This window comes from Manis pentadactyla, chromosome 5 (assembly GCF_030020395.1).
Source record: "Manis pentadactyla isolate mManPen7 chromosome 5, mManPen7.hap1, whole genome shotgun sequence".
NCBI classification, from domain to species: Eukaryota; Metazoa; Chordata; class Mammalia; order Pholidota; family Manidae; genus Manis; species Manis pentadactyla.
Window position 1 is genome coordinate 164,645,080 of NC_080023.1, and position 27,985 is coordinate 164,673,064.

The 27,985-nt window shown below is 49.3% G+C and overlaps 3 protein-coding genes across 22 annotated transcripts; 2 read left to right on the forward strand and 1 right to left on the reverse strand.

Annotated features, from left to right (window-relative positions):
- The first annotated feature begins 417 nt into the window (after positions 1 to 417).
- Positions 418 to 25,818, forward strand: SYS1 (SYS1 golgi trafficking protein). Of its 2 annotated transcripts, none has more exons than XM_036902167.2 (4): positions 418 to 580; positions 792 to 1,029; positions 2,605 to 2,672; positions 25,681 to 25,818. In XM_036902167.2, the coding sequence occupies exons 2-4, from the start codon at positions 868 to 870 to the stop codon at positions 25,685 to 25,687; spliced, it is 237 nt and encodes a 78-aa protein (XP_036758062.1). In that variant the 5' UTR covers positions 418 to 580; positions 792 to 867; the 3' UTR covers positions 25,688 to 25,818. The 2 variants fall into 2 exon arrangements, with proteins under 2 accessions (XP_036758062.1, XP_036758061.1); XM_036902166.2 differs by lacking the exon at positions 25,681 to 25,818 and adding an exon at positions 3,883 to 5,110.
- TP53TG5 (TP53 target 5) lies at positions 9,084 to 25,009 on the reverse strand. Of its 19 annotated transcripts, none has more exons than XM_057503024.1 (7): positions 23,132 to 23,263; positions 22,090 to 22,129; positions 21,930 to 22,008; positions 12,952 to 13,026; positions 12,628 to 12,755; positions 10,683 to 11,172; positions 9,084 to 10,015 (listed from the first exon to the last, which is right to left on the reverse strand). In XM_057503024.1, exons 4-7 carry the CDS (start codon positions 13,024 to 13,026, stop codon positions 9,953 to 9,955), a joined length of 756 nt encoding a protein of 251 aa, XP_057359007.1. In that variant the 5' UTR covers positions 21,930 to 22,008; positions 22,090 to 22,129; positions 23,132 to 23,263; the 3' UTR covers positions 9,084 to 9,952. The 19 variants fall into 19 exon arrangements, 6 of the variants coding, with proteins under 6 accessions (XP_057359007.1, XP_057359009.1, XP_057359008.1 ...); XM_057503026.1 differs by having other exon boundaries at positions 22,090 to 22,146; positions 23,132 to 23,218; XM_057503025.1 differs by lacking the exons at positions 22,090 to 22,129; positions 23,132 to 23,263 and adding an exon at positions 24,490 to 24,910.
- DBNDD2 (dysbindin domain containing 2) lies at positions 23,047 to 27,796 on the forward strand. The gene is made up of 4 exons (XM_036902160.2): positions 23,047 to 23,363; positions 25,681 to 25,827; positions 26,021 to 26,158; positions 27,128 to 27,796. Exons 1-4 carry the CDS (start codon positions 23,060 to 23,062, stop codon positions 27,331 to 27,333), a joined length of 795 nt encoding a protein of 264 aa, XP_036758055.2. The 5' UTR covers positions 23,047 to 23,059; the 3' UTR covers positions 27,334 to 27,796.
- The last annotated feature ends 189 nt before the right edge of the window (positions 27,797 to 27,985 follow it).

Below are 27,985 nucleotides of genomic sequence, written 5' to 3' on the forward strand. Positions count from 1 at the left end.
CTTCTCCAACCCATCGTTTAATCATCTCTAAAAGGGAAACGTGGCAAAATCATGTACGGAATTTCTGGAAGGTTCATTTCAAGATATCCCAGACTTTAGGAGAAAGAAAACACTGGGAATCTAGACTGAAAATAGAGTCAACGTCTATCTCCTCATTAATTTCCCTAACATTTTTCCCTCGTCCTCAACCACCCCGTCTTCTTTCTCCCCTAGAGTCCCTTTTTCTCAAGATTGCCCTCTAGAGGGCACGCAAGCTCTACGGTTCTCGTTCTTCACTTTCGTTCGACGGTGGTCTTCATTTTGCGCATGTGCACACTTCGCCTTGAGGCCGTACCCTCTAGGTGGCTCCAGGGAAAGTTGCACTCACTGCGCCTGCGCAATCTCAGCCCAGCCCCTCCACCGCCGTCCCCGGAAACGCTTCCTTCCTACGCAGCCGCTACTGCAGCCGTGGTCGCTGGAGCTTTGCCTCTCTAGGCCGGTAGGACCTCTCCTCCATGGTCCTGTCTGTCGGCCCCGTTTCAGGGGCCTGCCAGTGAGGCTGGGCCGTGCTCGGACCCTTCGATCCTCGGGCCCGTCACCGGTGAGTGAACCTCAGAGGAGCTTGAGTAAGGGAGGGGCGGGAGCGGCCGAAATTGGGCAGCTTTTTCCTCACTCCGGGAACGCGTCTGTCCTCCCGCCTCCTCCCCCACTACCGGAATGGGCTCTCCCCCTCCGTCCAGTTCCTCCTCCGGGGCAGGGCGGCGTTGCCATGGTGACGGCCGGCGGCTGAGCCCCGGCGTGTGTCCTCGCAGGTGCCGGAGCGGCCCGGACCCTATGGCGCGGCGGCGCTGACCCAGGCCCGGGTGGCGGTCGGTCCCCAGGGCCGGCATGGCTGGCCAGTTTCGCAGCTACGTGTGGGACCCGCTGCTGATCCTGTCGCAGATTGTCCTCATGCAGACCGTCTATTACGGCTCGCTGGGCCTATGGTTAGCGCTGGTGGACGGGCTGGTGCGCAGCAGTCCCTCGCTGGACCAGATGTTCGACGCCGAGGTACCGTTCCTGGGCAGGCACGGGCGGGGTCTCGGTCACATCGAGTGAGCTTTGTGGTCGACACTACTGTGCTCTAGACCCGGCTGGCTCACCGTCCCGCTTTGTGGCCCTGGGGAAGTTATCTCACCTTTCTGAGCCTCAAGTGCCCCATCCATACAGTAGAATGTCTGGTAACAGACTGATTAGTTCAAAGGAAAGAGTCTGGGTGTTATAACAAATAGGCCTGCATTCCCGGCCATCTGATACATTTCCTTTCTGACACTCAGAGAACGTGACTTCACTTCTCTGAGCCCCAGATTCATGGGTGTCAAACTGGGGAGGCGGATAGATAAAAAAGCATTCATGGAGGTGTAATGGAAACTGCCTGGACTGTGGAGTTAGGCCTCCGTTTAAGTTCCACTTACCAGCTGTGTGACTGGGGCAAGTGTTGTCACTTATCTGAACCTCAGTTTTCCTGTCTGCAAAAATCATGAGACCGGTAGTAGAGAGATCGTAGACTGTAGTACAAAGAGCCTGTACTTTGGATTGAGAAAAGCCTAGTTTTTCTGACTAGGCCCAAAACACTAGCTATGGGACTTTGGATAAAGTTGCTTCACCTTTCTGAGGCTATTTCCTCTTCTGGAAACTGGGCAGGACAATCCTCATCAGCATGTTACGAGGCCCGGAGGGCCTAGGAATGTGAAAATGCCTTATAAAGTGTAATGGGGAGCTCAGAGGTGTTTGCTTTGGAAAGGCAACTGTGGTTATGGTAATGAGCACAGTTCTCCGGAGCTGGGAGATCGGAGCTGGAATCTTTGTTCTTGATGCTTATTCTCTTATCCAGAAAGAGTAAGAATAACAGTAATAATAAATTTGCAAGGTTGTTGTGAGAATAACACGGGATTGGGGATGTCAGAGGCCTTTGTGAGCTGAAACTGCTGAGCAGATGTTTGGTATTCAGTAGTGTTGTGTCAAACGTGATGGGGGTTGCACACCCACCAGCTGCCTAGGAGTAGCCTTCTAGGAGCCTCTGCCCTCCTGGGAAGGGCATGTGGGCATCCTGGGTTTTGTTGAAGAACCATCTCATGCACACAACTTAAATTCTAGATCAGGAGTTGGCAAAACCTTTTCTTGAGTGAGATAGCAAAGATTTTAGGTCACAACTGTTCAGTTCTGCCTTTGTAGTACAGAAGCAGCCGTAGACAACACTAGGTGAATAAGTGTGGCAGTTAAGTAAAACTATTTACAAAAATAGATGCCTGGCCTGTGGGGCCATAGCTTGCTCTACTCCATTATAAAACTTACTCTTGCTGTGTACTTTGCCAGGTTACTTAACTTCTCTGAGCTTTTATTCCTCCTTTGTAACATGAGAATAATTATGTCTTCTTGACTGCTGTGAGGGGTGAGATGAGGCAGCATAATGGATGACTGTGAAAGCACCTTGCTGGAAATAGGCTGCCATATGGATGAATGGGTGTGTTGTCTTCTGTGCTTGGGGAAGAATGCTTGTTCCTTAGGAGGCCTGCCAGGGCCCTGGAGCCTACAGTTCTGCCAAGTCACTTCTCCAGCGTATTTCCATGTGTGATTTCCCCTTAGATCCTGGGTTTTTCCACTCCTCCAGGCCGGCTCTCCATGATGTCCTTCATCCTCAATGCCCTCACCTGGTGAGTATCACCAGTTTTGCTCTCCAGCTTTTGGGGTCTTAGCTCTGGAACTAACTTCCTAAATTTGAACATGAGACAGGCTGGCACTTGTTCCTGGGGAGTGGTGGACTGCAGTGGCAGAGGCCAGTTCTGGGACTGGCTCTCATAGGGGGTTCTTCTATGGCTGTTCTGATTTATCTGGGACGTTCTTATGTCACTCTGCATGCCGCTTGTGGGACAGTTTCCATCTCATATCACTTCCCTGTGTGGAATGAGGTGAGGGAAGGATTGGACTGGGATTTGGGAGAACTAGGTTCTATTCTTGGTCTGTGTGCCATCGGCAAAGTTCCTTCCTTCCTCTCTAGGCCTTGGACTCCTCATTGGTACATTGAGGGGTTTGACCGCGTAACGACTAAGGTCACTCACCACCACTCATGTCTTGTGAGGTAGTTTAACGTAGTGATTAAAATCTCAGGCTGTGGAGGCCAACTCACTTGACTCTGAATCCCAGCTTGTCTATGAACAAGTTCAAGCTTTGAGTCCTAGCATAACTATGGACAAGTTCATCTCTCTAAGCCCCAGTTTCCTAATCAGTAAAAAGGCTGATAATGTTACCCATGCTGTAGCTATAAGGCTTAGATGAGTTACTTTGTGGGAAGCACTTAGAACAATGCCTTGCCCATTACTATTCTTGACCTTTCACTGGAGGTTGAAAACTAGTGGGCTGACATTGACCTAAATTTGGCTTCCAGATATGTTCTGTTTGGCTTATGGAGTTGTCAGCCCATGCATGGTGTTTTAAAACATTTTTTCACTTAGTTGAAAATCAGGATATTTTAAAAAGTCCGGATTTCTGGCTTCTCTTGAAAAATGGGAAGAATTGACTGATTCTAGGCTAACCTGCTGTTATGATGATTTGCCCAGCTGTAGGTAGCTGTTGTCCCTGCTTTATGTGAAATGTGTATATGCTTCGGGGTGCCACAGTGCCCACCAATCCCTGAGTGAAGTTGCCATTTATCATCAAGCTCACACTTTTGTATTTCTTCTGCCCAGCCTCTTCACTCTGCACATTACCTGCTAGGTTCTTCTAGGCACCTAAGCATGGAACCCTTGCTTCACACTTACTTCCTTGCTTCTGACCATTCTGCTGTCATCCGAATTGTCCCCACTCCCGAAATAATCTAAGGTTGGGACAACCCAGTGACAACTCACTGCTGTCCTCTCCCCACAGTGCCCTGGGCTTGCTGCACTTCATCCGGCGAGGGAAGCAGTGTCTGGATTTCACTGTCACTGTCCATTTCTTTCACCTCCTGGGCTGCTGGTTCTACAGCTCCCGTTTCCCCTCGGCGCTGACCTGGTGGCTGGTCCAAGCTGTGTGCATTGCTCTCATGGCTGTCATCGGGGAGTACCTGTGCATGCGGACGGAGCTCAAGGAGATCCCCCTCAACTCAGCACCTAAATCCAATGTCTAGAATCGGGTCCATTGGACACCCCGCTGGGCACTTGGCACCCCCACTCCACACACACACCTTGGGCTGCTCAGACCCTCCAGATGAGGTTCATCCCAGACCTGAGAGGAACCCTGGAAATGTGAAGTCTCTGTTGGTGTGGGAGAGACAGTGAAGGCCCCGTCAAGAAGGCAGGTAGCAGTCAGGGTCACAGCTGCAAGAACGGCCAGTGTCTGCTGAAGTCTTGGTGTCTGGGAGGTTGGCGAAGAGACATCTTTCAGGGTAATAACAGAATTGGAACTGTGTCACTCTTGAGCCACCATACCTGTCACCAGCCTGTTATTTAAAAAAAGAAAAAAAATCAAGGATATCTGATTGGAGCAAATCACTCTTCCAGTCATCTGTCTTATCTCCCGGGGACAGCTGTTACCTTTGTCATGTTGCTGAACCACAGCTCTTCTGTTGGAGAAGCTCTTGGTTTCTGGATCCATAGCTACAGAAAGAGATGTGGGTGCAAAGTACCTGGCTGCTGTTGGGAGAGGATGGCAGATGGAGCAAGGAAAGCAAGCACAAGGAAAATGCACAGTCCGTGTCCTGTGACACGCATGTGCGCACACCCATGAGCCCATGATTAACTTCCTGCCAGTGCTCTCTGCTGGGTCCACACCCTGCTGCCAGCTTTCTGCAGGGCGCATAGAAGAATCCCAGGATTGGCCCATTTAACCCTCACGTGAGAGTGACTGACTTGTCTCTAGGAGTTACCAGGCACCCCACCTCCCCCTGGACCTCGGGTCTACAGTGGTTCCCTTTTCCTGCTTCACTTGGAATCCTGCAGTGGGAAGGGTGTGATGGGTGCCCAGAGACAGGAAGCCCAGTCTTTCAGTCCCAATTGTGTCAGTAGTGCTGAGGGAGATAGGAATTTGCTGCTAGGATTTTTCTTTGGAGTGGAGTGTCCTCTGTGAGAGGCTTGCAGCTGGCCTTCCTGTGTACATAAATACAGTCTTTTCCACAGTTCTGCCTGTGCTTCACTTTGTAATGCTGTGGTTGGGACTGAGAGGTCTGCATGACCAGAGAAAGGCACTATGAAGAATTATTTGGCCATCTTCTTATTTCCTGGCCCCCAGATCATTCTTCCATTTGGTTAAAATACTAACTGTGGGGAATTCCTATGTCCCACACCTTCCACCTGCAGCCTCCTCTCCTGTGCCTCAGGTGAACTGCCATGACTTTCAGGATTCCCGGCCCACTTGGCAGTGACTTCTGAACATGTCCAGCGGAACACTGCTGCATTGAAACCATCCGTGTTCCTCTTTGGGTCCTCCAGGGCCTGCCCAAGAGAGTGGCCAGTTTTCAGCTTTCAGTGTTCCAGCCACCCAGATGAATTTTGCTGTCTCCCCAGGAATCCTTTCTAGCTTCTTGGCTTCCCACCCTGCACCGTACAGTTGAAGCTGACAGGATGAAGATTTAAGAGTAAATGTACCTGGGTGGAGGCTGGGAAAGTGCTAGGGTGAGGCACCTCAGTGACTCAGGGTGCCCTGGCCAAGCTGGAGGGAAGCAGCTTGTTAATGAGACGCTAATCCTGGCTGCAAGGTCCAGGAGGTAAGATTAGTGAGATATCCTCTGGGTCAGTGGATTTCCCCACAGACACCAAGGCAGGTGACTTTGTTTGGAGGAAGGCATCAGAGCACTTGGGTCCCTGGCTGCCACCCCGCTGGGGCAGCTGGCAGTCGCAGCTGCAGCTCTCTTGGCACACCTCTTTATGTGTTCTCTTCTGGGGCTTGTGCCTATTCGCATATCTTCTCTGATGATAAAGCTGTGCCTCTGGAGTGGTAATTTGATTTTTAGAAACTGTCAGAAATCAGGGAAGCCTATTTTTTTCTCAGTAATAAACAATGACAGCTGAATGACAGTTGAGGGTCAAAAATATGTGACTTTGGATTTTTATGATTTCCAAAGTAACAATAAAAGCAGTGTCTAGAGGCAAGTTCCAGAGAGGACTGGGCAGTGCCAGTGACATTTGTCATTTTAGTAATGAATAACATCTGAGTCCTTACTAGATGTCCAGCGGTGGGCTAAGTGCTTTACATCTCTGCTCACTTAATCTTCACAACAACCTTCTGAAGTAAGAAATATCTATATCTTACAGATGAGAAAACTAAGGACTTTGTCCATGGTTACATGTTAGGAGCTGGCGGAGCCAGGATTCGGGCTCTGGTAGTAACAAACTCATTCTGAAGACATTAATAGTTAAAGGATATTTAAGTTCTTATTGGTTAAACAATCACATTAAAATCATACCTTCACATCCTACTGTATTGTTTTAAATACTAAGGATGTTGAGTGCTTTATAAACATTACTAGCTTTTTAAGAAAAACCAGTATATAGTACAATAAATATGGCCGGATTTATATAATTTATATATTAACAGATACGGAAGCGAGTGCAAGACTGTAGGAAATGTTTTTATTTCCAAAGGATAAAGGGAAGTTACCTCTCCCCCCACCACTGAGTTGGTATATATCTTTGCTTTGTCTCAAGTCCGGACCTCCCTTCATCCCACCTACCACTTCAACTTGGGCCATGTGGAGAGAGAAGGAGAGACTAGTACATACCTGGTGATTAGAATAGTTCATAGGTTGGAAGGAGGATGGGAAAGGAGAAAGGGATATCTAGCTCAAAGGGTTCCTCTGACACCCTAGTTCTAGGCAGCCCTGCCCAGATTAGAACCAAATGGAGGCCAGGATGGCAGCCAGAAGACACTGGAGGAAGTGTGGGAAGCTCCAGGTCCCCATGAGTCCTACCAGATGCACAGCGCAAACAGGCACCCCTGGAAGCAGTTTTTTTTTGACTCCTCAGTGACCCCAAGATGAGGGTGGCTTCTTTCTGGCTAGCCCAGAGGGCAGTCAGTGCACAGGTGTAGACCTCCTCCCTGTGTCTGTAGTCCAAGGACCACACCCTCAGCAACAGGGCAAGTGGGGACAGATTCAGGGCACAAGACAGGCTTTCTGTTGAGAGGGAATTAAAAGCCGCTGTCCTGCTTGAGGTTTTCTTAGGAAAGCAGCAAAGGGTAGTGAAAACAGCATTGAGACGAGGGAGTTGAGAGTTTTAGTTCCTGTCCTGTGCTACCTGGACAAGTCAGAATTCTAGGTACTAGAAGGCTTCAGAGAGCTGCAGTGGAATGCAGGGTTAAGTCCCGGAGGACCGTTACCAGCCGTCACACCTTGCATAAGTACCTACCTGCCCCCTACCTTGGTTTACTCATTTGTAAAATGAAGATAGTAATAGTGCTTCCCTGGGTTGTTGAGGGGATTCAATGAGGTACCATGTATAAAGCACTTAACATAGTGCCCAACACATAGAAAATGATCCATAAATCAAGTAGTGATAGTTACTGCCCCTACTCCCCAACCATTTTACAGAGGAGACACCTTGTGACCCTCAAGTTTTTTCACCTGATAGATGGGGATCAGGCTTGCCTATGATCTAAATACAGCTACCAAGTACCAAACTCCTATGTGCTGTGAACTGCAAAGTGATCTATGTATATTCTCATTTAATCCAATGACATAAGCACCATTATTTCCCCATTTTGCAGACTAAGAAACAGGTTCAGGAGTAAATGACTTTCCCTAATCACACAGCTGGTAAGAAGCGGGACCTGTCTACCTCACCAGCCCAATCCTCTCTCTACATTCCAGTCAGTGTTGGGAGTGGTACACAGTCCAGACTGGGAGGCGGACAAGTGCCATTTTAGCAAAAGGTTGTCAAGATAAGATTATCTTTTTAACAAGCGGTTTGTTGCCTTAAGGTGGACAGGCAGGCAGCTGTTCGTAAGTGAGAAACAGGGTCAGTACCGGCCCTGGGGCTATATTATGGCACAGGGCCAGGGAGGAGGCAGGGGAAAATGCCAGACATTTGTCCAATACCCAGCAAACTGGCTTCACCCACATTGAGCCTGATTTGTCCAAAGCCCTCTGGAATGGATATTAGAATGCCTATTGTAAAAACAGGTAAAAATTGGCTCAGGTCATGTGACTTGTTAGAAGTCACTCAGATTCGCTTTAATTTTCCCATGGTCTACTAACTGTTAGGGAGCCATTTCTGGGGTTGTCTTCTCTGATCCCCAGAGATCTGTTGCAGTCTCCTGCCCAAATCAGACTCTTAACTGAGCCCAGCAGAGGAGCCTCAGATTGGTTAAGGAAAGGGAGGGTGGTCGTGGGGAGACCCCACCTGTGGGTTTGTGGGAGGCAGGTTGCCCAAGGCACGAGTGCCTGCGCGGGTGGGGAGAAGGCTGGAAGGAGTGCCCTTTCTAGGGCGTGCAGCCAGCATCTTCGCGGCCCCAGCGGTGCCCTGGCCACGCTGGATGTTAGCCTCAGCACACAGACACACCATAGCACTCCCCATGGGCAGCCCACACTGCCAGTCTTGCCCAGGCCCACGCCTTTCCAGTCCCTCCTTGGGCTCCGCGGCCAGGCTCCCGTGAAGACTAGTGCAGGGGGCCTCCGACTGGGAGCCTTTTGGCTGGGGACGCGCTGCCCTGAGCGCCTGCTGGTAGCGCACGTGGGGCGGAAGTTCACGCGCAGCTTGATGGAATAAATGGAGGTGCTTGGGGAGAAAGATCGAGTACGGTTTATTTTCGAAGGTTGATGGGACTGATGATGTCCTGCTCAAGAGAACCGAAATAGAGACCCCCAGAACTTGGGCCGGAGTGGCAGTTTCGTGGGGGGTGCACCGCAAGGGAGAGCGTGGGGAGGCGGGGAGGCGCCGCGGGGGCGCCCGGCCGGCCTTGTTACCCAGGCGGAGCTGTCCTGCGCCAGGGCCCGGCTCCGACTGCGCCGCCCGGGGGAGAGGGGTTCCGTTTTCCGTGCGCGCTGGCGCAGCGGATGCCCAGTCACGGTGCTGAGCACAGCTGGGGAGGGTGTGTGTGAGCAGGCGGGTTCCAGGGGAGCGCCTCCCGTCCTCCCACTCCCCACTCCGGAGCTCTCGGGCACTGCCCTGGCTCCCTGAGGGAGGGCTCCGCGCCCCTAGATGGCTGCGCTGCTTTTCCCAGGGCACCCACTCGGCGCAGCTTGCCTCTAGGGAATATGGAGAATTATCGTCTTCACCCAGAAAAAGCCTGGACTCCCAGGGTTTTCCGCTCCCCAGCTGCTTGTTCAGTGCCCCGCAGGGGGTGACCCCAACCGGAGGGGGTCGACCAGGACTTGGGACTGGAGGGTGGACGTGCCGTGTCACACGGGAGCTGTAGAGATGCAGTACCAACTCCCCGCCTGACTCGGTGCTCCATGTGACCCAGGTGGGGCACATTTCAGGGCCCAGCTGACACCCGTTTATTGACACCCCGCATGGCACAATGAGCGTGAGTGACGGGCTGGACACTCCACTGCGCCTTTTTCCTCTCTTCGGAGAATAAAATGGAGAGCATCAAGGAGACCTAGAGTGGAGTTCTTGCTCCACTACTTCCTCGCTGTGGGAGCCTGGGCGAGTCACTTCCCGTCTGGGCGCCGCCATTCTCCATCTCCGTGGCTTGAAGGACCATTGTGGCATACCTGGGCCTGTACCCAGAAAGCACCCGATAAATCTTCCCCTGTTATGACTTAATAGAGTGTGTCACGCAGGAGGCCAGTTCGCTGGCTTTTTTGTTCCAGGTGCTAGACTGACCTTGGGCGCCTGGGATGGGGTGGGAGAAGCCTGAAGTTGTGACGCGCCTCCCCACCCCCACCCCCGCCTTTGCTGAGGGCCCGTTTCCTCCAACGTCTCCAGCCCCAAACAGGCAGAGTCAGCGGTAGTATCTTCAGTGCCATATGGGAGATTTTATTTGTAGACTCGCAAATTTCCTGGTCCGTCCCTCCCGCTCAGATGATCCGCAATCTACCGCGTCGCCTCACAGCTCTGGCTGCCATCCAAGGTCGCACCACCTGCCAACAGAGACCTCGGTGTCAGGAGCCAAGAAGGCCTCCAGGTGGCGCTGCCGTCCCAGGAGAGGCCTCAGGGACCAGGGCGCTGTGATGTCTGGCAGGTTTTGTGAAGGGGAAGCCTCTCCTTAGGGGGACCTCCGAGCCCATCACCCTCTTCCTTTCTTCCTCTCATGGAAGGGGCCGGGGCTGGAGTATTCCTTTTTCTTTCTGCTAAGGAACTTTTTGTTCAGAATAAATCTTAATGGAATCATGAATGAATAAAACAAATGGAGAGCTGATTTAGCCTAAGGGAATGGGAAGTGGCAGAGCCCTACTTGACCACTTCCCCTCTCCCCACACTCGGAAATCCCTAAACCCACTTCTATCGACTTCTGACTGAGATTCTGAGCCACAGCAGTTGTGGCCCTGCGGAGGCCTCCAGGCAATGAGTTGACCCACCTCAGAACCGACACTTCCAGTGCCCTTCCTTTCCCAGAGCCCCTGGACAGAGCCTGAGAAGCCCCTGCCTAGCCACCACCCCGCTGTGTGGCCTGGATCAGTTGCCTCCCCTCTCTGGGCCTGAAGGTGGGGCCTCCTGGCGCTGCCAGCCACACCAACAACTCTGGCTCTAAGTCCTCTGACTCTGGGGCCTTCCTCTCACCCTGGCCGGGTGGTGGCATCTGCATACCCTGTATGGGTGGAACATAGGCAACTCAAGCGATGCGGAGCAGAAGCGGGTGCAGCAGCGCTTGACCCAGCGCAGGGGGGATGATCTGCACATCACCCGGGGCCCTGGGAGGTGGACGCGCGTGGGCAGCCCCTCAAACCAGACCCACTGATCAGCTGCTTCCAGCTGCTTCATGTTCCCCATGGGAGTTCTTTGCTGGTGGGTCTTCAGGAAGTCGACTCGGGGGTTCCTGGTGGGTGGTTGCCTCTCTTGAGTTCTGGAGCTACTGGTCAGGCTATGACCTTTCAATGTCGTTGGGACCTTGGGCTCCACCTGCTCTTCTTTCTGTGGCTCTGCTTCAGGTAGCTGCTCTGCCTTGTTCGTCTTTCCCAACCCCACCTCGGGCTCCCCTATGGACTTTAATTTCTTGGATTTCAGTTTGCTCTTGGGGCACCTCGCCTCCTGGAGCCCTTCGCTATTGTGTTCCAGTTTATTGCAGATGTCATCGTTCCTGGCAGGGAGAGGAAGGGCTGTCAGCAGAGCAGGACCAAATCCCTGGTCCTCTTGCCTAGTTCCGAGGCAGTTAGGGAGCCAGCTCGGGAGAGCCTGCTAAGAACGCTGGAGACAGCCTGAAAAGAAACTTCTTTACCACTCAGAGGCCTTATGCCTGGGAGCAGGGGATGTGCTCAGTACTGGCAGAAGGGATCTAAGCAGGAGAAGGGCAGTAGCCAGTAGTTTAGACACCCAGAACACGTGTTGTCTGCATTCACCACTGTGCTAGGGTTCTGCCTTTCTGACTGCAGTTATGGGGCAAACTAGTCCAGTCTTTTTTTCAAATTGTGTTCCAAGAAACCTTAGGGTACTGAGGAGGCATCTCAAATGTCCCAGACCCCTGGGAGGGGCAGGATGAGGACAGGATAGCTCCCTCCCCAAGAACACAATTGGGGCTTGGGACAGATACTTGAAGTTCTGCTGCTTTCAGAAGGTTTGAAAACCATGGGACTAGATGATCCTGACACTTCTGCTAAGTTTCCTGATTGCCTTTATTGCAGAGGCCATCTCAGAGAGATCAGTGGAGTTAACCAGAGGTATTAAATGTTGAAAGGATTCTTTCCCAAAGGGTGTGTGTAACAGATTGGGTCCCCTGAAGAGTAGCACCATCATTCTGAGCATGTATGAAGAAGGAGTGAGGCCTCGGGCTCAAGATAATGACAATAATGATAATAATGGCCATAGCTGATTGAGTGCCCACTGTGTGTCAGGCCCAGGACCTCCACAACAGTCCTGCAAAGTTAGAAGGCAGAGGGGCAGAGCAGCTTGGAGAGCACAAGCTTTCAAGACAGACAAACTGAGGTTCAAATTCATTTCTGTCTCTTACCATCTGTGTGATTTGGAGCAAGAAATTTAGCCTCCTAGGGCCTTAGTTTTCTCATCTATAAAACTGGGATAATTCTGTCTACCTAATAGGACTATTATGCAGAATAAATTAAATGGGAAAATGCTTGTAAAGTAGTTGGCATAGAACCTGGCACTTAGCAGGTGCCTGATGAATGTTAGCTTTTTTAATATTTCTGATGTGACTTCTGAGGGAGCTGAGCCTCAGCAAGATGGACGGGCCAGCAGGTGAATCTCTGAGAGGGGGAGGAGGAGGAGGAGGGGGCCCTCTGGTTTAGTGCTCCAGGTGCGGGTTAGTTGCATCATGGATGGTGATAGCTGTGGCCACAGCTTTAAAAGCAGACAGGAATGGCCTCAAATCCTAGCCCTGCCCCTTACCAGTTCAGTTAACTGGGACAAGTCACTTCATCTCTTGAGCCTCAGCTCCCCATCAGTAAAACAGGGCTAATAAAAATACCCCTCTTGGAGGTTTCATGAAAACTAGGTTTTCTGAATTCCTTAGCACAGTGTCTGTTCCTAATAAAGATAGCTATTGCATCCATGGCAGGGGCCATAAGTGGGCCAAGCTCACCCAGAAGAGATCCTGACGACCCTCAGAACCCTGAACAGTGAATTCCATCTTTTGGCCAGGTTATATAGTTCTTGGATCCGGGGGTTCGAGCTCTTGAGCAGCCTCAAGAGCGACAAGTTTTTTAATACCTGCCAAGGTCGAGAAACCAGGAAAACAGACTTCAGCTTTAGTAGGATAGCCACCCACTCCCCACCTGGACTGTGGCCCAACTCAGCTCAGGGCTGGGCCTGTGACTCCTTCTGGGTCACTCAGCCTGCCAACCAGGAGCCCCACTGGGTGGGTGCGCAGGCTCTCCTAAGCGGGGATCAGAATGGGGCATCTCACTGTTTTAAGTCGGTTCCACTCAGTTCCTTTGCTGGCAGGCCTCAGTACCACGTCCTGTGGTCCCTCCTCTTGCATCTGAGAGACAAGGAGAGAGCGCGCGCACCTGCACTGACACGGCAGGAGTTCCCCTCAGCGCCTCACTACACTTCTCCGTTTGATAAACCTCAGCCTGGGGTTTCTGTCACCTTGGCTCGGGAGCAGAAATGGGAGACGACTCTAAAGTTCTCAGCTTCCTTTCACCCTTCACCTCCCTCTCCCTCCCCCCCAGGCTGGAAGGCCCCTGCTCCAGGTGTGGTTCCATTCCTTGTTAAAGGCCCCCCTCCTCTGTCCAGTCCCAGGTCCAACCTCGGAATCCACTCTATTCTTAGGCCTCTTCTTGACTGATGGACTCATACTGGGGCTATGGGGCCTCCAAGACAGATGGAGAAGAGTGGTGCCAGGCAGTGCCCGCACCCTGCCCCTCTCGGTTCAGCCAGCACTCAAGCTGTGCTGGGGCTCCCAGGGAGGGGAGCTGTGACATCACTGGAATGTGTGACAGTGACAGGGCTGGGTCTCCAAGGAGGGTGTGTGCGGGCAGAATGGAGGGTGGAGGGGGAGTGCTCCCACACCTCAGATGGGGTGCATCTTCCATCTGTGTAAAAACTAGGCAGAGGCATATATTGTCACCACCTCCCTGTGAGGTAAGAGAATTAGCCCCTTTTTTCATGAAGAAGCCAAGTTTCAGAGAGGTTAAGTAATTCAGTCCAGGCCACCTGGATGAAGGTAGAACTGGAAACCTAAGGTCTGAGTTAATCCATGAAACCAGGGGCTCCTAACTGTGTTCACCTATCCATTCATATCACATATGTTGTCAGTGCACCTGCTACATGGCTTAAAGCACTGGAATAAAAGAAAATTCTCACCCTCAAGGAACTTACATTCTAGTGTAGGGGAAACAAAACAGTATGTGTGTGCTCGCAATGTTGAATAATTGGCTCTCTGAAACAAAGTGTGAAAATACATGTGCATTGAAGTTTTACTGATAAAATCTAAAATAATAAAATTCTACAATACTCTTTATTGTAAAGTCCATAGAGCCAGTTCATTCTAACAATATACTTTTCTTGAATTTTGCCTAAACTAACTCTTGTATCCATAGCCAACCTATGGTTGTAACAGATGAACAAGTGTTAGTTCCAACGTGAATGTTGATGTTTTCATTTGCACGGAAGAGTAAGAAGAAAGTGGAAAAACAAAGATGTTGGAATTCCACTCGTTCATCAATGACATGATTGACTTATTTGCTGTGTTGGATCAGAGTTTTCAAATACTGAAAGTATATTTTCTCAAAATTTTTTGGGTTTACATTGCTATTTACAGTGTAACAGCTGTAGACAGGACACATGTTTACATTTAATCTGCATTATTAACACCTCCTTCATTACCTTGTTAAGAGTGGGCCAGGGATCAACAAATTTCTTCTGTAAATGGCAAGATAGTAAATATGTTAGGCTCTGCAGGCCACACAGTGGCAACTACTCAACTCTGCTGTAGTATGAAAGTAGCCATAGCTAATATTTAAATGAGTGGGCATGGCTGTGTTGCAATAGAACTTTACATACAAAAAACAATAGTTGGAGGGCTGGATTAGGTCATGGCCAACCCTGGTCTGGACAAACAACTGAAGAGTAAATCAAAACCTGATTTATCATGTTCCCTATTTCTGTAGTGTAAATACTCATATCACAGCTGATTTCAAGCTACCAATGTGATGTCACTGAATGCAAAGCTGAACAGAAATGTACAGTAGCACACCCATTATATGTGTTTCTACTGTATTTCTACAGATATAAAGACTCTCAAGAACATAGATCATAGTAAAAGGTAATAAAAAGAAAGTGATGAGTTTGAGTATTTTTTGCCTTTGTTTTTAATATCATTAATTTAATTTAATTTGTAGAATATAATTTTTAATGATGGCAATGCTTTACAACCAGTCAGCAGAATTCCTAAAAAATGTAATAGGCTTTTGCAAGCCCTTACAAGTCTGATCCAGCATACCTCTGTTAGGTCAGATAGATGTAAGTGTGTGCAGAAAAGTAAACAGCAGAGGGGACAGGGAGAGCAAAGATAGTCAGTTTGCTATAATTAAAGGGGTGGAATGGGAGAGATTCACCATGAAGATGAGATGTAAGCACAGGCCTGAGGCAGGTGAGGGAAAGAGTGGCGGTGGCAGGAGATGAGGTCGGCGAGGGCCATGAAGGATTGGGACACATAGTGGGAGGCTTTAATAACTCTGGGCTGCCTACATTAGAATAACCTGAAGAGCTTGTGAAAAACAGTCTCTTGGGTACCACCATTCTGTCAGGCAAACCCAACCAAGTGTGAGAGCCAGCTGGCTTCTAGGGTGGAGAGGTGTGTGTGCATAGGCAGTGCTTAGCTCTGCCTTTTCGGGGTGAGGACCAAGCCCAGACTGCACTATAGCTTCCTGTATATAAATGTCCTTATTAAGGTGAAGATGAGGGGATGGTTAAACATGCTGCAGCCCAGGGAAGAAACCAAGGAGGTGGCCAGGGAGGGAGGACATGGAAGACAAGCCCTTCCCCCTCCCTTCTGTCTACCCCAGTACTCCTTGGCTTCTGGGCCCAGTCAGGCATCTGTCTTCTTGCTGGCACAATTGCAGCTCTTTATCATCTGGATTCTGCTGGAGTCTGGTGGGCTGCATCAAAATCATGTACACTTGCCACTCAGCCCCCTTGGTGCCAAGGGTTGCAGACCCACTGTGTGCTAGGCACTCAGGACAGCAACATAGTGGACAGAGCATGCCTCCTCTCAAGAAGCTCACAGACCCCAGGGAGAGGTACTTCTAGAATATGGGCTCTGCAAGGGCAGGGGGTTTTGTCTGTTCTGTTCATCGATAAACCCCCAGAGCCTGGAATAATGTCTGGCAGATAATAGGTGCCCAATAAGTATTTTCTGAAAATGTAAAATAATAGCATCACTTATGATAAGGGTAATCCTGGAACTGTTGGAACACAGAGGACCAGCCTGCAGAAGTGAGGGAAGTCTTTGTAGAAATGGTGATAAGGAAGGAGGAGGAGTAGAAGTCCAGGCAAAGGAGTGGGAGGTGGGCAAGGCACTCTCAAAAGAGGGAATTTAAAAAATATAGGTGTGGACGGGAATTATGAACAGCTGCATGCTATTGGGGTAGAAAGTACAGACCAAGAGTGGCAGTGGCCTTTTGAGGTATTTTTTATATACAAGGCGAAGTATGGATCAAAGTTCCTCTTTTCTACATGGATATATAATTATTCCAACACAATTTATTGAAAGGCTGTCTTCTCCCCCATTAAATTCCTTTGTACTTTTCTCAAAGGTCAGTTTCCCATATATGTGTGGATCTATTTCTAGACTCTATTCCATTCCACTGATCTGTGTGTCTGTCCTTTGCCAATACCACACTCTCTTGATTCCTTTAGTAAGTCTTATAGTCTGTCTGGATTGCTATAGTGCTATAACCTAATGCTTGGAATCTGTGTGTTCGTCAACTTTTCTTTCTTTCTCAAAATTGTTCTGTGTATTGTACTTCATTTGCCTTTCTTTATAAATTTTAAAACCAGGTTGATTTCTACAAAATGTCCTAAGACTTTTACTCTCCTCCTTTACTCACCATGCTAAGCCATCCTTTCTTTTTTGTGTGCATTTGCAGTTGATTTGCTTTCTCAGCCTGCTTATTGCCAGTAGAATCTTGAGGTTCAAAGCCCCTTTTCCCCTTTCTAAATTATGTATTAAACTTTTGAAATTATTATAGGTTCACAGGAAGTTGCAAAAATAATACAGTTTCCTCCAGTGGTGACACCTTATATAGCTATAGTATAGTAAGAAAAGCAGGAAATTGATATTAGCACAATACACAGACTGATTCAGATATGATCAGTTTTACATGCACTCATTGTGTGCGCTCCATCACCACACAGATCTCCCTGGTGATATCCATCCCTCTCCCCTGTGATATCCATCCCTCTCCTCACCATCCCATCCCTAATCCCTAGACACTTCTAATCTTTTCTCCATCTCTGTAATTTTGTCATTTCAAGAATGTCGTATGAATGGAATCAAACAGTATGTAACCTTTTGAGATTGGCTTTTTTCATTCAGCATAATGCTGTAGAGATCCATCCAGATTGTTGTATGTATCAACAACAGTTCCTTTTAAACTTAAAAATAATCATTAGATTCATAGAATGTCCCAAAATATTATACGTGAAAGTCCTGTGTCTCCTTCACTCACATTCCTCCAATGGTAACATCTTGCATAAATAATATAGTGCAATGTCAAACCACCACAATGAACACAGAGCACAGTTCCATCATCCCAAGTCTCCCTCATGCTGTTTTTAGCCACACCTACTCCTCTTTCCTCCTAACTTAACCCCTGGCAGTCCTCTCCATGTCTATAATTTTGCTGTTTCAAGAATGTTATATAAATGGAATCATACATTATGTACAATTTCAAGCTTTCCTTTTTTCACTCAGAATAATGCCCTTGATATCCATCCATCCAGTGTGTAGAGCAATAATTTGTTCCTTTATTGCTGTGAATTATCCCACAATATGGATATGTCACAGTTGGTTTAATCATTCACTCACTGAAGAACATTTAGTGTTAAAAGCTATCTGCCTTGGTAGGGTGCCCCTTTCTCCGTCCTTTGACAGGAGAGACAGGCTTTTCATGGGGGAGAGTTTTGTCTGTGCCTGTTTGGCATTTCCAGGTGGCAGTCTTCTCCAGCAACCTAGCAAAAAGAAAACCCAGGACTCACTGCTGTATCATTTGAGTACCAGGCTCCTAGTTGGTCTGCTTCTTATGTTTGTTTGTGCAGCATTTTAAGCTTTAGTGGGAGGGATAGAGAGGAATGCATCTATCTAATCATCCATCTTGCTCGGAACCAGAAATCCTTTTCATTTTGTGCTCTTTTTTTCCCTATAAATCCAAGCTGGAGTTGTTTCTGGGCATATAATCCTTTAAGAACCTGTGGATCACTCTGAATCTTATTCAGGTCCACTGTACTAGACAAAAGCCATGCTCACGATTTCTTTGAGATAAGCCCTCATCTCCATTAGGCTTTTGCTGAAGTGGCTAAGGGATACCACCCTGAAGTTTTCTAGAATCCCTATTGTCAGTCGGGATTTGTGAGGCACACCGTAATTTCTTTAATCTGACTGACTAGTAGTACTCTGAGGCACTGCCTTGAATCTAAGAACCGCTGCTTTAGTTTCTCTATCTCCTCCTTCATTTTACTACAAGGAGCAAGAAGAGACCAGGTGGCACCAGTGCTTTCCTTGGAAATATTCTTAGCTAGATCACCCACTTCCTTAGGCACGTGTTCTGCTTTCCACTTGACTACAGGCCACAGGGTTGCTCAACTCTGTGCCACAACATAACAAGAATGCCTCTTCCCCCCTGCCCAACAGTACTTACTACACTGGCCCATATGCCCTGGCTGTGATCTTACCAAGGCCTAAAGCTTCTAGTCACAGCTCTTCGGGGCACTGTAAGCTCTCAAAGTCTACTGCTCCGTTCTCATGCCACTCCCACATTTTAGAGTGCTGTGACAGCAGCCCCACACCCCTGTCCCAAAATCTTTCTATGTTATCTATTGCTGCAGAGAAAATTCTCAAATCTGATCGTTAAAAACAAGAAACATTTATTATCTCAAAGGTTTTGAGCATCAGGAATCCAGGAATGCCCTAGCTGCATGATTCTGCCTCCGTCTCTCACACGGCCGCAGCCATCGCCAGGTTCTGTCAGGGCCTGTGAATCTGCTTCCAGGCTCACGCATGTGGTTGCTGGCAGGCCCCTGTTCTCCGGCTGTTGGCTGGATTCTTCAGTTCCTTGCCACGTGGGCCTCCCTGTAGGGCGGATGACAGCATAGTAGCTTGCTTGCCCAGAGTGAGTGATATAAGCAATAGAGAAAACACACCCAAGGTGGAAGCTGTGGTCTTTTTGTTATTAATCCTAATTTTGGTTTAATGTACCATTATTTCTGTCATATCTTATTGGTCACATAGCATAACCTTGATAACAGTACAAGAGAAGATGATACAAAGGCACGAATCAACACAAGGCAAGGCACATTGGGAGTTATTTTGGGGGCAGGTTGCTGCACTCCAATATTATTCTATTCAAGATATTTTTCTAATTTCATTTTCAACTTCATCTTTGACTCCTTGGCTGTTTTGCAGTATTGTGTTTTATTTCCAAGTATTGGGGTGTTTCCAGATACCTCCTTGTTGTTATTTATATTTTAATTCTTTTATAGTCATAAAACATATTTTGTCTGACTTAAATTCTTTAAAATTCGTTGAGATTTGTTTTACGGCCCAGAATATGGTGATGTATCTTGGTGAATGTTTTATACGCAATTGAAAAAATGTTTATTCTGCTTTTGTTGGGTAAAGTGTTTTAAAAATATCAGAACAAGTTAGTTGATGATGTTCAGGTTTTCTATATCCTTACCTCTTTTTCTGTCAACTTGTTTTATTGATTACTGAAATAAAAGTGCTGAATTATCTAACTGTAATATAGATTTTTCTCTTATTTTAGGTGTATTGGTTTTTACTTCATTTATTTTTGACATTCTGCTATTAGATGCATACACATTTACAGTTATTTAGTCTTCTGTTGAACTGAACCTTTTATCATTATGTGGTAGCCCTCATCGCCACCAGTAATAGTCCTTTTGAAGTCTACTTTGTCTGATATTAACATTGCCCTTCCCATTTGCTTTGATTATTGTTGGCCTGGTATGTCTTAGGCTATCCATTTACATTTACCCATATATTTCTTTAGAGTTAAATGAAGTTTCTTATAGACAGCATATTATTGACTTTTGCTTTTTTCCCCTGGTCTACTAGTCTGTCTTTTAATTGGTTGTCTTTCACTGGTACAGTTGGATTAAATCTTCCATCTTGATATATGTTTTCTGTTTTCCCATCTGTACTTTTTCCTCATTTTTCCTTATTTTCTTCCTTACTTTGGATTAATTTTTTTTTTTAGGGGAAAATCTCAACCTATTGGGTACAAAAAGTAGACAATAAGACTTACTGCATCTGATCGAGACAGTTTATTACTCATAGCATACCAGACAACATGAACATCAGCATAGTTGTGTGCTGGTCCTCTTGGCCCTATGTTCAGCAAGTGATACAGTGGTCCCAGATGCATGGCACACACATGGTGGGGTTGTGTTGTGGCTGAGGAACCCAGGGCTGGCACTTTTATAGCACGCTGTAAGCAATGCCTTTGTCTGAGAAAGATGTCATTGCATGTAACTCCTCTAATGGGATACCTGCTGTAATTCTTATCTTGGTTCCTCTGTAAGTAGTCTGTCTTTTTTCTCTCAAAACCTTCATGATTTTCTCTTTATCTTTGGTTTTAACCAGTTTGAATATGATAGACCCTGCATTTTGTCTGTGTGTGGGGGCTTGCTTGTGTGTCTGTGTGTTGGCATTTAACCATTTTTGGATTCTGTGAGTTTTTTGGGTCTCTGGTTCTCTCATTTTTTGGAAAGTTACTGGTCATCATTTCAACAAATAAATATGTGTATGTGTGTGTTTCTACCTATACTTTCTTCTCCTTCTGGGATTCAGATTACACACATGATAGTTTAGGAGCTTCTGTTCTGTTCGTCTCACTCTTTTTCTCTTTCTCTTTCAGTCTGGGTAGTCTCTGTTGACCTATCTTCAAGTTTACTGATTCTGTCCTCAGCTGTATTAAGTTTACCAATGAGCTTATTTGCCAAAGGCATTCTGTATGTATCTCTGTTATATGTTTTTAAAATTTCTGGCATTTTCCATATGACTCTTATAGTCTCCATCTCTCTGCTAACACTCCCTTTCTGTTTATGCATGTTGTCCATATTTTCCAACATATTTTTAGAGCTGTTTTAAATTCTCTGTTAGATAACTCCACAGAGTTATCTGGTTCTGAAGTCTGATTCTGTTTGGTTGCTCTATCTCTTGACAATAAGGGTTTTCATTTTTTTGAAAATTGCTTTCTGTGTGTGTATAATTTTTGTATTGATTTCTGGACATAATATGTAGAACAGTAACATTGACGTAAACATTATTTACCTTTCTGGAAACTGTCACCTCTCTCTTTTCTCAGGCCATTAGTGTGGCGCCTTTAGTCTTGCCTGGAGTTGAACTGGCTTTGGCTCTGCTGTTTCTGTGATGACTTCAAGTGTCTGTGACTCCAGTGTTTTCTGTACGCTCAGGCTAGCCACACTGGGCCCTTAGTAATTCAGTAAAAATTGCAGCTGAATTCTTCCAACCTGTTTGCACAGAGACCTCTTCCTCCTCCTCCTGCTTCTCAAGTGTGCCAGGGCCTGCGTCCCAAAACTTCTTGGAGGTTCCTTGGAATTCAGATTAATTGGTTGTCCTGCAACCTCAGCTCTCTGAAGGGTTCAACACAAGTTATAATTTTATAGATTACCTAACAATTTTAAAAGTTGTTATTAGTGTGGTAATGATACTCTTGCCAGATTCTGCATCCTAGATGGAAGCCACAAGTCTAAACCATCTACTTGTTCACTTCTCCTTTCATCTCTTTCTGCCACCTACTCCTGGGTCTGCTGCCTGTGGCTTTCTCTTGGCTAACATCCTTCCTGCATATACTCCTGAATTATTTCTAGCTTGGATGCTTTTTCCCCCTCTGCTCCTTCATGTAGAATGTATCTGGCAAAGAGATGGGACAGAGGTTTCTGATCTGTCACCATCTTGGGGACAGTTCAAAATAATCCATGGAGTCCATGGGAGCTCTCATCCATTGTACTCCTGACTTGGCCTCATTCCTCTGTGCTGGGAAATGGGACCAAATGGGGAATGGGACTCCATTCATCAAACTGACCAAAACATCTCTTAGGAGATGAAAACTGAAACAGGATAAAAAGGGAACAGGCTGGGAATAGTGGTGACAAGCACAGTGTCTGGAAGTATACCTGGGTTCAGATTCCACTTCCGTCACTTAACTTGCTGTATGACCTCAGTCCCTTCATCTTTGTATTTCAGTTTCTGGATCTATAAAATAGAAATAATAATAGTACTTACCACAAAAGATTGGTAAAATGATTAAAAAGTTAGTATATGAAAGGCACTTACAATTGTGACAGGTTCCTAATAAGCTCTGTAGCAGGAGTACCTGGTAGGGCATACTTCCTATAATTTCAGAAATTGGTAGAAGAAAGCAGTATCCTCCCTTTCTCAGAACCCATCACTACAAAATACCTAATGTTTATTAAGCAGCTCAAAGGGCCCAAGCCCTGTACTAAGCATTTCATATGAATTATGTCATGAGAGGTAGGGGTTAATTATTCCTATCTAGTAAACAGGAAAACAAGGATCAGAGAAATTAAGTGGTTACACCACCAGCTAGAAGGAGAGCTGGGTTTCCAACCCAGGAGGGTCTGACTACCATGCCTGTACTCTTAACCGCTGCACTTGTTGCCTCCCACAAACTAGTGCCCTTGCTGGTAAAACAGTAGGAAGCTGCTTGCTATATTTCTCTCCCAGGCTTGTTTTAAGAGCTGAATAACAGTAGAAGAGGCAAGGTTTTAGGTATTTGTACAGAGTGCTGGCCCCCCACAGGGAAATCTGAACTGTGTCATGGCTTTTCACACCTCCATTCCTTTGCACACGCCCTCCCCCCTCTTCTCTGCTGGTTGAACTAATTTCTTCAAGACTCAGCTCAGATATCAGCGTGTAGATTATATTCTAACAATGGAAAGATTTTAAGTAGGGGGTTGGCAGTTCAGACTGGAGTTTAGAAATGAGGATTGACTGCTGTGTAGCAGGACCAGGGTGAGCACTGGAAAAACAGGCAGAAGGCTGCTGTAGGAGCCAAGGAGCCATGGCGGTGGAAACGGAGAGGAATGGTGGATGGAAAAGATACTTAGGAAAGAGAATAGACAGGAAGTGGAGGTGTATTTTAAAGCGGACAGGGAGGTGCCAAAGATGACTTCCTGGCTTTCTCGAGGATATTTGTGGAATTATCTAGTGACCCCACAGCACAAGCATCTCCGACACCCCTACCCCCGACTCCCGCGGCTTCTGAAGCTAAGAGCGCTCGGGGATGGGTGGAAAGGAGGAGGAAGAGGATGGGCACGGTGTCGCCGTCCAGAAACCGCTAGACTGGACACTTAACGCTTTTCCCCGCTGCGCCCGCAGTTTGTGCCTCGCCTCAACACCCAGCCCGGACGTGCAGCGCCCCACTCAGCACCCTGGAGTTGGCTCCTCGCCGGCGTCTCGGGGCGCGGCGCAGCGGCCCACCCCTCCAGCCCTGACCCGCCCCGTCCCGGCGCCCACCCCGCCCCGTACTCTGGAAGGCTGGGCGGCGGCTCTATCCAGTCCCGGAGCCGGGAATCGGGGGCCGCGGGGTGAGTCCCAGGGTCGAGAGGCCTTCGTCGCAGTGCACCTGCCCCGATGGGCGGCACCGGGTCAGTCCCTCCCCGCCCCGGCGGGTCCCCAGGCTCTCTTCCCCTGCGCTTGTGTCCTGGAGATGTGCGCGCAGCAGCGTGGCAGGCCGGGTGGACGGTGCCGGCGGCTGGGCGGGCGGCTGCGTGTCCGCAGCGTCGGGGCTGCGCGGGAGTCGGGGAGCAGCAAGAGCGCGTGGACCGGGCTCGCGAGCGGGTCCCCGCGGCCGGGCTGCGCCGGCGGGCGGGGCGCGGCAAGTGTATCCGAGCGCGCGGGCCCGAGCGCGCGGCTGCGGCTGCCGGAGCCCGGCTCATCGCGGGGAGGAAGGATGCGGGCCGGGAACTTTCCGCCCGCCCTGGAAGTCCGAACGGTCGCGCCCGCAGGGGCTGCCCCCGGCCGCCGGGACAGCGGCGAGCGCGGGTGCCCGCCGCCCCTCCCCCACTTCCGCCTGCTGCCTCTTCCTCGTTCCCGGCTCCCAGGGCCTGTGCGTCCCGGGGGACACCCGGCGGAGCGGCCCCACCCCGGCCGGCGCGCCTCGCTCCCACGCCCCCGCCGCCGTCTCGCCGGGGAGCACGGGCTGAGTCCGCGGGGGCGCGGGGCGCTGCAGGTAGGGGCTCCGCGGCGGCGGGCGCAGAGGCGGCGGCAGGGCCGGGCGGGGACGCGAGCACGCGTGGGGCTGCCGGGCGCTGCGCCGCCCTCCCTTCCCGCGGGTGCGGCGGGGCCCTTTTTAGGGAATTCTTTCTCTCCGGCTGACTCCAGGGAGGGCGGGGCGGAGACCCACAGGGCGCTCTCCATTTCACTGGCCCCGCGCGGTCCCTGGCAGCCTCCTGCCCCCAGATCTCTTCGGATCTCTTCACCCCTCTCGGCAGCACCCCTAGTCGCGTAAACAACTCCCTTCCTCTCTCCAGCACGCAGCTCGGTGGCCCCTTGGGACAGCCCCTTCCATATCGGGGATTGATGGGGTTAGGGGGAGGAGAAGAGAGGGGGGCGTCCCGGAGTCCCTAGTCCGCGTCGGGCCCTCTCCCCTCCCCCCACCCCGGTGCAGGAGCAGACGGCCCCAGGGGCCCCGGGTATTTTTAGCGTGGTGACCTGGGCTGCAGCTCGAAGAGCCTTACCCAGGAATCGGTGTCAGCGCCTCCCTCCTCCGCTGTCAGCGCGCAGCCACCAGGTGTCCCTACACTTCTTCGGCCCGGCCTGGCACACTTGGGTTTGGGTCCCTCGCGGCCTGCCCCGGCGCCTGTGGAGATGGTCAGGGTCTCCCATAGGCTGAGTCCCGTTGAGGCGGGGACGGCAGTGTGCGGAGATGCCCATCTGGTGCGCAAGCTAGATACCCCCTTGCCTCTGGTGGGCTCAGAGCCAGCTGCTCGACGGAGACTGAGCGAACGCGAGTGAATCCAAAGGGCCTGGGCTCGCCCCGAGCTGGTGTTCTGGAAAGCTCTCAGCACTGGGGGCCAGGAGGCTTGATCTGAATAGAACCCAGGACCCGCCCTTCCAGTTACTTCTCACTGACCGACTTCGCTGGGAGATGAGACAGGGAAATGTGTCGGGGAGGAGCTCAAATACAGAGCCGTGGGAGTGCAGAGAGGGGATGGGCGTCCTCTGCATAGCGCTACATTTCACAGAGCACCTTCACAGGCAGGGTCTTCTGTTTGCGCAGGTAGGATGATTGTGCTATTTTCAGTTGGGGAGACTGAGGCTAGAAAGATATTCCCTTCTGGACAGAGCCAGGTCTGGAAGTCAGGTCTGTGACCTAAGAGCAGGGTTGGGGAAGGGGAGGGTGATGGTGTGTGTGTGGGGCGGGAGAGGCGGCCCTCTTAACAGGATAGGCAGGAGTTGCAGCGCCAGGGGAAGAGACCTTCCACCCTGAGAGCTCTATCCTAGCCTCTACCCTGGCCTTCTGAGGGAAGGCTGGATCCATTACTTGGAAAATGTGCCTCCCCCATTTGGGCTGGACCAATCCCTCTGACTCTTCTCAGAAGGTCATGATACTGAGACTCTGCCACTGGCTGCATTCCCTGAATACAGAGGAGCCTCTTTTGCTGTGCCTGGAACTGGCATCCCCTTTGTGAAGCTAGGGTCAGCCCTGCCTCGGCACGAGCCTTAAAGTTTGTGGTAATGGGCTTTGTTGCAAGGAAGGGAAGGGGGTAGCCAAGTGCAAAAGTGTCCAGGTTGCAACCAGAGGCCCCACCGCTGGGATGCTGGTTGCATTGGGGCTCCTCAAGCCCCAGACCCCACTGCATCACCCCGTAACTTCATAGCTGTACTTGTTCCATCCTCCAGGAGCTGACATGGACCCAAATCCTCGGGCAGCCCTGGAGCGCCAGCAGCTCCGCCTTCGGGAGCGTCAGAAATTCTTTGAGGACATTTTGCAGCCAGAGACAGAGTTTGTCTTCCCGCTCTCCCATCTGCATCTTGAGTCACAGAGACGTAAGCTAAGTCCTGGGGAGAGGGACTCGGGCGGGGTAGGGAGGAAGGCTTATAGGTCCTGAATCTTAGGAGTCCCCTCTCCTCTTGTTTCCTTGGCCCTCTGAACTTTTGTCTCTGGACATGACACATATCTCTGACCATCCTGCTGGCTGCAGCCTGGGTCCTCCTGACATGCCCCCCTCTTGATATGCAGCCCCCATAGGTAGTATCTCATCCATGGAAGTGAACGTGGACACACTGGAGCAAGTGGAATTTATTGACCTTGGGGATCAGGATGGAGCAGACGTGTTCTTGCCTTGCGAAGATCCTCCGCCAACCCCCCAGACGTCTGGTATGCCCCTGTGCTGTGGGAACTTTGGCATCAGTTAGCTAGAACTGGATGTCAGGGCTCTGAAGTGAAGCTGACAAAGCTGGGCAGGGGAAGTATACACAGAGCGGCTGGAAGTGGGCGGGCATTTCTACCAAGGAATCTAGCTGTTCTGGTTTTAGGGAAGTTGACCCTGCAGGCAACTGGGTTACAGGTCTCCAATTCAGAATTCTAAGAATGCCCAACCCCCTTAGATTTTGTTCATTTTACATGTGTGCAATTAATGTAATTAATATAATTAAAACAACATAAAAAGGTAATTTTTGTATTAGTTTAAGCCGTTTTAGTCCTTTTAATATTAATTTTTATTGAGCACTTTATTTGGCTTATAATACTGTGCTAAAGTACATCTACTATCTCAGTCCTTACAGCATCCTATTAGGGCAGCTGGTATTATACTCATTTTATGAAGAAGAGAATTAGACTCAGAAGTTGTCACACAGCCAGAAAATGGAAAAGCTGGGTTCAAACCATGGCTGTCTGACCCCAAAGCCCATATGCTTAACTTATGGTAGATATTCTTTTATTTAAAACTGCTGTATATATTGATGGCCTCTACCATGTGCCAGACATTTTATAAGAATTCTTAGACTTCATCCTCACAAACCTTCTGGAATGTAGGAATGTATCCCTTTTTCACAGAGGAGGAACAGCATCCTTGAGTGGGAAAGTGACTTGGCTAAAGCTATAACTATGTAAGTGACATAGGTAGAACCTAAACTCTTGAATTGATTGAACTGACACTAGGGTGCACACACAGTGTGGGAAGTGCAAGGAACTGGGCATCAGGAGATCTGACTCTTTACTGGCCCAGCTAAGTGATTTTGGTCATGTCCCTGCCCCTCTCTGGGCTTCAGTCTGTCCTGGCCAGATGGTCTCTAAGAGTCTGCTAAAGCCCTGTTTGTGCCCTGACCAGCTCTTCTCTCTGGGCAGGAGTGGATGACCATCCAGAGGAGCTGGGCTTGCCACTGCCCACGCCAGACAGGACTGCATCCCGCACCTCCTCCTCATCTTCTGACCCCTCCACCAACCCACACAGTCCAAATCCCAGCGACGGCGGAGCAGACACGCCCCTGGCACAGTCTGATGAGGAGGGGGATGGGGCTGACGGAGAGGCAGAGCCGGGAGCCTGTAGCTAGCAGTGGGCCCCTACCCACAGACTGACTGAGCTGTCTGTTCCCCACGTGAGACCGTAGGCCCAACCAGACCTTTCGGAGAAGAGCAGACTCCTCGCAGTAGGCGCCAGAGGCAGGACAGAAATGGTTGGATGGTGTACTTCTCTGGGAATTAACCCCCTTCTGCTTAACTGCTAACCTTTCCTTGCTGCCACACTCCTACCAGTTTTTGGCTTACTTCCAAGGTAGGGCGTACAAGTGAGGAGATGGAAGATGAGGCAGGACAAGATGCCACTGCTTTTCTTAGTGCTCCTCCCTCCCCCAGACCATCCTGCAGCCTTCTGATAGAGTCTCCTAAACCAGTGTCTGTGAGTGGATGTGAACTCCTTAGCACTCCCAGTGCGATGGTGCTCCAGCCATCTTGCTTCCTTGCATCCTTTTTTTTGGAAAAGGACGTGGTAGAAATAATAAATAATAATATACCAACCATTCCACTTCATCTTTCACATTGTAAAGATATCAAACCCACTATATTTCTTTAATTCTCTAACCAACACCATATCCCCATCACGCGTGTACTCCACTTACTGAAGAAATATTTATTGAATACTTGTGGTGGGCATTTGGGAAAACAGTTTTGAACAAGACAGGCTGCATCCCTGCCTTCGTGAAGTTT